Raw genomic sequence first — 7,991 nt, 5'->3', positions numbered from 1 at the left:
CCGGCGGTGCTTTCGGCGGTCCTGCGGATCTGTCTCTTGCTTCAACAGTGTTTGGACGGAACAGACCCAGGGACGCCCCTTCTACCAGCCAACGGCCACCCTCCAACCTTTTTTCCAGTCGCAACCTTCGGAGCCATCTTCCTGGCCGTCTTCTGCCACCGGCAGCGAACACCCAAGTTTGAATTTAATTCCTTGTCCAGGATCAACCATGAGCTCCCAGATTCGTCAGAATTATTCTACCGAGGTGGAGGCCGCCGTCAACCGCCTGGTCAACATGCACCTGCGGGCCTCCTACACCTACCTCTCTCTGGGCTTCTATTTCGACCGTGACGATGTGGCTCTGGAGGGTGTGGGCCACTTCTTCCGCGAGTTGGCTGAGGAGAAGCGCGAGGGCGCCGAGCGTTTCTTGAAGATGCAAAACCAGCGCGGCGGCCGCGCCCTCTTCCAGGACGTGCAGAAACCGTCCCAAGATGAGTGGGGGAAGACCCTGGACGCCATGGAAGCCGCCCTGCTTCTGGAGAAGAGCCTGAACCAGGCCCTCCTGGATCTGCATGCCCTGGGTTCTGCCCGCGCGGATCCCCATCTCTGTGACTTCCTGGAGAACCACTTCCTAGATGAGGAGGTAAAACTCATCAAGAAGATGGGCGACCACCTGACTAACCTCCGCAGGCTGGCCACCCCCCAGGCTGGGCTGGGCGAGTATCTTTTCGAAAGGCTCACTCTCAAGCACGACTAGGAGCCCCTGGAGACCAGCAGCCTTTGAGGGGCTCCTCTGGCAACCCCCCGGTGCCAGGGCTTGTGCCTGAACCTTTTCCCATGCAGCCACTAGGCAGCTTTTTAACCATTCTGGAGCCCTTTCCCAAAACGTGGACCAAATGGAGACAATAAAGCTTTTTGCAGCAAAAAAAAAAAAAATAAATAAATAAATAAATAAAATAAACCAAAAAAAAAAAATACTGGAATTCCTTGGAAACTCACGTGATGTAGCCATTTTCTTCACTACCTAAATTTTGAACAAATATACTAATGCAAAAAGTTATAGTTATAGGCCAAAATAGCATCTCTTTTGCCTAGATAGGGTAAGTTATATCATGTGAAGATTAAGTAAGTCAACCTTTTTACAGCACTCCAGGTGAGTAGAATTGCCCAAGAACAAATAGTGCTGGAGCATACGGAACTGCACCATAGGGATAGAGTTTGTCTCTCAGGGAGACATGGGTGGCATGTTCCCAGTAGGAAGCTACTAGCAACAGTTTTCCAAGAGGAAACGGGAAAAGAACTGACGTGACAACTCCAGTTTATTCTTCCCAAATCTACCAGTCAGATAAGTCATTTCACTCCCTGGGATAGATGGAGTGATGTTTTTTTAAAGACAACAGCAGGGCAGCTTGGTGGCCCAGAGATTTAGTGCCGCCTTCAGTCCAGGGCCTGAACTTGGAGACCCAGGATTCAGTCCCATGTTGGGCTCCCTGCATGGAGCCTGCTTCTCTCTCTGCCTCTCTGTCTCTCTGTGTTTTTTTTAGATTTTATTTTTTATTCATAAGAGACACAGAAAGAGAGAGAGGCAGAGACACAGGCAGAGGGAGAGGCAGGCTCCATGCAGGGAGCCCGACGTGGGACTCGATGCTGGGTTTCCAGGATCATGCCCTAGGCCGAAGGTGGAGCTAAACCGCTGGGCCACGGGGCTGCCCAAATAAATAAAATCTTTTTAAAAAATAAAGACAACAGCAGTTGCACTAATTAAGGTCTTTCAATATTTAGGAAAATATCAGGAAGAAGTAAGAAATATTTCACTGCTAATAGCATGTATTAATCATTGATAACTTACTAAATGCCAAGTAACGAGTATTATTTCATTAAATTCTTACCTTAATTCTATGAAGTAGGTATTATTTTAGAAGAGATACTGAAGATCTATACTGCAGGGGACTTAGAATTACTCAGAGTTCATGATATTTCTCAATGTGTGGTTTGCAGGCCACCTGCATCAAAAGTACCTAGGTAGCTTTTAAAAATGTAGTAGGTAATGCAATTCCCAACATCTGTGGAAAATATAACTTACATAAAATTTTCATGTACCTGAATTTAATTTATGCTTAGAACCACTATCCCCAATAGATGACAGAAATATTAATTTACTGACATTTAGTTAAAGCAATTCATGAATTGTTTTGTCATTGTAGGTTTAAATTTATTCATATTCAGTATTATGTTCCACCCCTTTTCCTAAGGCTGTATCTAAGTTCCAAAATTGTTTTTTTAATGATTCCATGGCATCAGAGCTTTGATCTTAATTGTCCACTAAACTTGATTCTTGCTGCCAGGAATTTCACATTACGGCTAATTCTATTCTCCTTCTGCAAGGTTTCTGTTTCTGTAATTGGGCAGATTTCATCTACTCTTGGTTTGGAGGTTGGGGAGCATGGGGATGCTATCTGACTCTTACCCAAATTCCATTGTCTATGTTGTAATCCCTGGATTATTACTGTTCAAACTAGGTTCCCCATCTCTTAAAGTTGTGGGCTCAGTGGAATTAAAATTTCTCTTGAAAACTAATAACTGGAGGCGCTGGGTGGCTCAGATGGCTAAGCAGCTGCCTTCAGCTCAGGCCATGATCTCCAGGCCCTGGGATTGAGCCCCATACCAGGTTTCTGGCTCAGCGGAGAGTCTGCTTCCCCTGTCTTTCTGCCCCCTACCCACTTGTGCTCAGGCACACTCTCACTCTCTCTCTCGCAAATGAATAAATAAAATCTTTAGAAAGAAAACTAATAATTAGATTCTTGTTAATTTTTTTGTCCTGAGATAATGCTGCCTGACTGAATAGGGAAAGGACAACAAGAAAATGTGGTGATAGGAGTGATAAATGGGGAGAGAAATCTCAGTTATTGTTTCAAAATATTAGTCTCTTTTGTAAAAATGCAGAAGGATATTTTGAATCACAACCTCTGGGCATGGGGCTGGGGAATCATCATTTTAGCAGAGTCCCCAGTTTGGACACTGGTGTCATATGGATTCCAGAGGTTGTTGAGGAAGTAGGAGATGATCTAAAGGGTGTTATAATAATGTGAATACTTGGCTTCTCAGACTAGACATAAACATTTACTCAGATTTATCAGAATGCATATGCTACAAAGCCTTCTGTAAAGTATTTTATCTTTCACTCTTTTATTCTGTACTTTTGCCTGGATCTCGGCTTTTTCCCTCTGTACTTTCAGTTTTATTTGCCCAGGGTTCTACTCCTTCCATCTCCTCGTTGTGGGAAGTGGGTTTGAATGGGGTAGAAAGATTAATAGTTATTGGGCATCTATGATGCTCCAGAAACTTTATATGATCTCAGTTAATCTGCAAAACATTCAGTTAATTCTCAGAAAGGTTAAATAAATTGCTCAAGATAGCACAGGTAGCAGGTGGCAGAGCTGGGATTAAAATCCAAACCCATCTGGTGTTGAAACTGGGCTTTAATTACTTTACGTTACTGCTGTCCTTGACAGAGGCTTTAGTGATACCCCTTATTCCCTCATCATCAACATTTCCCTACTTCCTAGCCCTATGGAAGACCAAATATTCACTTTTAATTTTTCCCATACTCATTATCATACTGAGTCTGTAAAAGAAATGTCATGTTATATTGTCTTTTCTATTTTAGATTTCTAGTAAGAGTACTCTTGTTTATATGGCACTTTACAAAGTACTCTACAGTTGTGATTTAAGGCATCTTTATTTATACTGACACAGGTTTGAATCTCAGGCTAACAGAGGGTGAACAAGTTAACCCCTGAGATCCCAATATTCCTCTTTCAGTTTCTGTGTTAGGACCCTTAGAGGCTTAAAAATACATATATTTTTAAAAGATTTTATTTATTTATTTGACAGAGAGTGTATGTGCAAAACAGCACAAGCAGGGAGAGAGGCATAGGGAGAAGCAGAAGCAGGGTCCCCACTATGCAGGACCCCAGGATCATGACCTGAGCCTAAGGCAGATGTTAAACTGACTGAGCCACCCAGGCACCCCCCCCAAATACATATTTTTAAAACACAATATATATATATATATATTTATATATATAGTATACATACATAAGACTCCACATACATATTGTATATATATTTCTTTTATATTTATTATATATTGTATTTAATATATAAATATATTAAATATATATTATATTTAATATATATTTCTTATATATTTATTTTCTTTAGAAAAGAAATCTAAACACGCAGAGGAGGTTCAGCAGGGCTCTTTCCAGCCCTGTGGAAAAAAAAATATATTTTTTATACACACACACTTCTTCTGAATGAACTTCTTCAGATCTGAGGTACCTAAAAATTCCCTTTGTGTGAGATTGTCTTTCTTAATAACATTTTGGCTCACAGTGGCTTAATTATGAATTGTTAAGAGAAGACATAGGAGAACTACAGGGGAAGTGGTAGGAAAAGAGTTTCCAGAGAGAAGGAGAAGGGACAGGGGCAGTTATTATTTGTTTTTTGGCTTTCTGGCCCTTTCAGGTTCTCCGAGGTCCAGCATCCTTTAACACACAATGTCACCTCTTTGCTGGTCTCAGGTGGGTGTGGCTGGATACATCCAAGGACTTTCCTTGTCCATGCAGCCTACTGAGCTGATGCATGTGCCTTCTGTTTTCTCTACATCTCTGGAAGGTGTATATTCATATACTTCTTGATGTACTTCAGGGCTGCGTAGTTTTTTTTTTTAATTTTTATTTATTTATGATAGTCACACACACAGAGAGAGGGGCAGAGACATAGGCAGAGGGAGAAGCAGGCTCCATGCCCCGGGAGCCCGCCGTGGGATTCGATCCCGGGTCTCCAGGATCGCGCCCTGGGCCAAAGGCAGGCGCTAAACCGCTGCGCCACCCAGGGATCCCCAGGGCTGCATAGTTTTAAAATTAGTTATCAAAAACATTTTTCCCTTAATAAATGAGGTAAAGTGTGGATCCAGTTACTTTTTGCATCTATGTAATGGGGGTGACATTAATATAAAAATCTTCCTTTTCAGCTCCGCTTTCCTGGGTTATATGGATTGTACCATAGCAAAATCTAAACTAGCCAATTAAAAGTATCTGTCTCTTGGTTTTAAGTGGTCTAATTTTGTGTATTCAGACATTTCAAAATTCAGCTTATAAGGGCTCCCCCTCTTCTATCCTATTGGAAGGATGATAACTGGATTTAAGAGGTCTTATATGCCCTGATGGTCTTTTTAAAAATATTTTATTTATTCATGAGAGATCTAGAGAAAGAGAGAGGCAGAGACATAGGCAGAGGGAGAAGCAGGCTCCCCACAGGGAGCCCAATGCGAGACTCAATCCTAGGACCCTGGGATCATGACCTGAGCCAAAGGAAGACACTCAATCTCTGACCCACCTAGATGTTTCATGTCCTGTTGGTCTTGGGAAATGAGGAGATTGAGCTTTGTGGGGGTTTGGGTTTTCTCTGAGCTCTGGGCAATGCTCCCTGTCCCTCCTCATCATAGGCACCTTCATGGACTCACTTAACAGAAGTCTGAGGCTAATGAAACCTGTGGTCTGGTCTCTGGATATGACCAGGGCGTGGTGATCCACCATTTACAGAGATAGCTCCACCTTATCTTTGTGGAATTGCTGAGCCTCAGCAGCTTCAACAGTGATGCTGCTTATTTCTCATGTCCTCCTAGTGGGCCTTCTGGCTCCTAGCTTTACTTCACAACAGTTTCTAAATCTCTTATAGACTCCACAGAAAAAGACTCAAAGGTGCTTATTCCTTGGCCGCTATGTTGCCCAAGTGTTACACCAGTTTCTAATCTCCGTGAGTTTTTCTGAGTTGATGATGGGCACCTTAGGTGGTGATCTGCTGGACTTTCAAATGAAAAAGAGAAGAGATTGTTTACCTCCCATTCTGCTTACTTGTATATCTTAATATGGATTCCTCCTCAGAAGCAGCCCCAGAAATACATATTCGAGTCACATATTTGGGAAAGAATCAATGGTAACAGCAGTAGGGGAAATGAGACCAGGAAGGGAGGAAAACCATGATAGAATGTATTATCCAGTGACTCATGATGTGGTTTGAAACAGAGGAGATAGAACATAATCCTCATAACATAGTTATACCATCCAAGGCAGCAGGGAATTGGGGTATTTATATACCATGTCCACCAGTCATTGGTTGAGGGTTGATCTTGTGGGGCATTCATTTTCAAGAATTTTCTGTTCACAGTGTGTGGAAGCAGAGCAGCAGGCTTTGATGGTCAGAGAAAGCCACCAGGCAAAAAGAGATGAAAATGCTGCAGTTGGAATTCAGGCTGGCATTATAGGGATATGGCTGGGGCATCATCAGCATCTGTTATAGTCTACTGTAACTCTTGATAACTCATGGCCTATGATGACTTTATTCTGTCCTGTCACTGATTCTTCAAATTTGTGGCTGGTCACAACTTCAAAAAAAACAAAACAAAAAAAAACAAAAACAAAATAATAGCTATACCCCCAAGTAAAGTATTTGACATAAAAGGGCTAGTGGGACAAATTACAGATCCCATTTCTGTTCTTATGCTGTGGCTATAACTGAAATTTATTTATTTTCCTCCTCTATTACATATTGTAGATTCTCCTCACCTGTGGACAACATTTTTGCTCACTCAAGTATTCCAAACCTTCATCCCTAAGGAGTCTGAGCTCCTAGTTACTATGCCTTTGTCTGGCTGTGGTTGCTGTAATTTTCTGCTTTTTTTTCTATTTGTTGTTACTAACAAGAATGTAGGCCCTGAGAGGCATGTCAGTGAATTTCCTGAATTCCAGACGTATTTTTTCTATTTGATACCAGCCAGTATAGCTACTGAGAAAGATAATCGGGTAATATAGTAGTTTTTCTCTATTGGAAACAGATAAGTGACAGCTGCAGCTTTAGGTTTATTGGAAAACTTACTGTATCTCCTGGTAGAAGAACTTGGGAGTTCTTGTAAGAGCTGACATTAAGGGCACCTGGGTGGCTCAGTTGGTTGGGCATCTGACTCTTGATTTCAGCTCAGATAATGATCTCAGGGTCCTGGGATGCAGCACTCTGTTGGGCTCCATGCTCAGTGGGAGTCTGGTTGAGGATTCTTTCTCTTTCCCTCTCCCCCTCTTCTTCACTCTCTCAAATAAATGAATAAATCTTTTTTTTAAGAGCTTACATTCCTTCAAATAAGTCATAAGGGGTAATGGTATGGGAGGCCATTCCCACTGCCATGGATTCAGCATCATATAATTGCCATAGTTTCAAAGATATAGCTCACCTTGAAGGACAGCAACTAGTGTGACTGGATGTCAACCCTATTTAGCAATAGGCTTCACCTTCAGAGGTCATTCTAGTGTTTTTTTAGGCTTGTAGCTTCTGGATAATGCTGTATCTGGTAGGATAGGAGATCCACTGATTGTGTGTCTTATTTACTTCATTATAAAATGTTTGCAATGTATTAGTACTATCTCAGTTTTTATCCAATAACCTTGTAGATTTTGGGGTATTTCACTTTCTTTTTTAAAAATATTTTTAATTTATTTATTCATGAGAGAGAAAGAGAGAGGCAGAGACACAGGCAGAGGGAGAAGCAGGCTCCATGCAGGGAGCCTGACGTGGGACTCGATCCCAGGACTGCAGGCTCATGCCCTGAGCCGAAGGCAGATGCTCAACGCTGAGCCACCCAGGTGTCCCATTTTACTTTCATCACTGTAAAAATTCTTTTGGAAATGGTTATGGGTTATTCTGGTGAAGTATAAGGGGAAATCACTATTATATATACTTGTAGTGTGCAGGTTCCTTCCTCAAGGAGTTTGGCTTTCCCTTTGATCAATGGGAGCTGGGTCTGAGCACTGGCCTGGATCTGGAACCTGGGTGAAGGATCATGACATTTAATTGCAGTGGCTGACACCTACCTTCTGCTTATTTACTCTTGATTTTTTTTTCGTTATATAGGTGAAGCAATATCCATATTTTCTGTCAAGGTTGCCTCTTGGAAC

At 42.0% G+C, this 7,991-nt stretch overlaps 1 protein-coding gene across 1 annotated transcript; it reads left to right on the top strand.

Annotated features, from left to right (window-relative positions):
- LOC144304168 (ferritin light chain) lies at positions 1-757 on the top strand. The gene has a single exon (XM_077882632.1). The coding sequence runs from the start codon at positions 209-211 to the stop codon at positions 734-736; it is 528 nt and encodes a 175-aa protein (XP_077738758.1). The 5' UTR covers positions 1-208; the 3' UTR covers positions 737-757.
- Positions 758-7,991: the final 7,234 nt, after the last annotated feature.

This window comes from Canis aureus, chromosome 33 (genome assembly GCF_053574225.1).
Source record: "Canis aureus isolate CA01 chromosome 33, VMU_Caureus_v.1.0, whole genome shotgun sequence".
NCBI classification, from domain to species: domain Eukaryota; kingdom Metazoa; phylum Chordata; class Mammalia; order Carnivora; family Canidae; genus Canis; species Canis aureus.
This window is presented reverse-complemented; position numbering and strand designations above follow the sequence as displayed.

Coding starts and splice junctions, on each gene's coding strand:
- LOC144304168 (XM_077882632.1), top strand. CDS start 209: ATGAGCTCCCAGATTCGTCAGAATTATTCTACCGAGGTGGAGGCCGCC.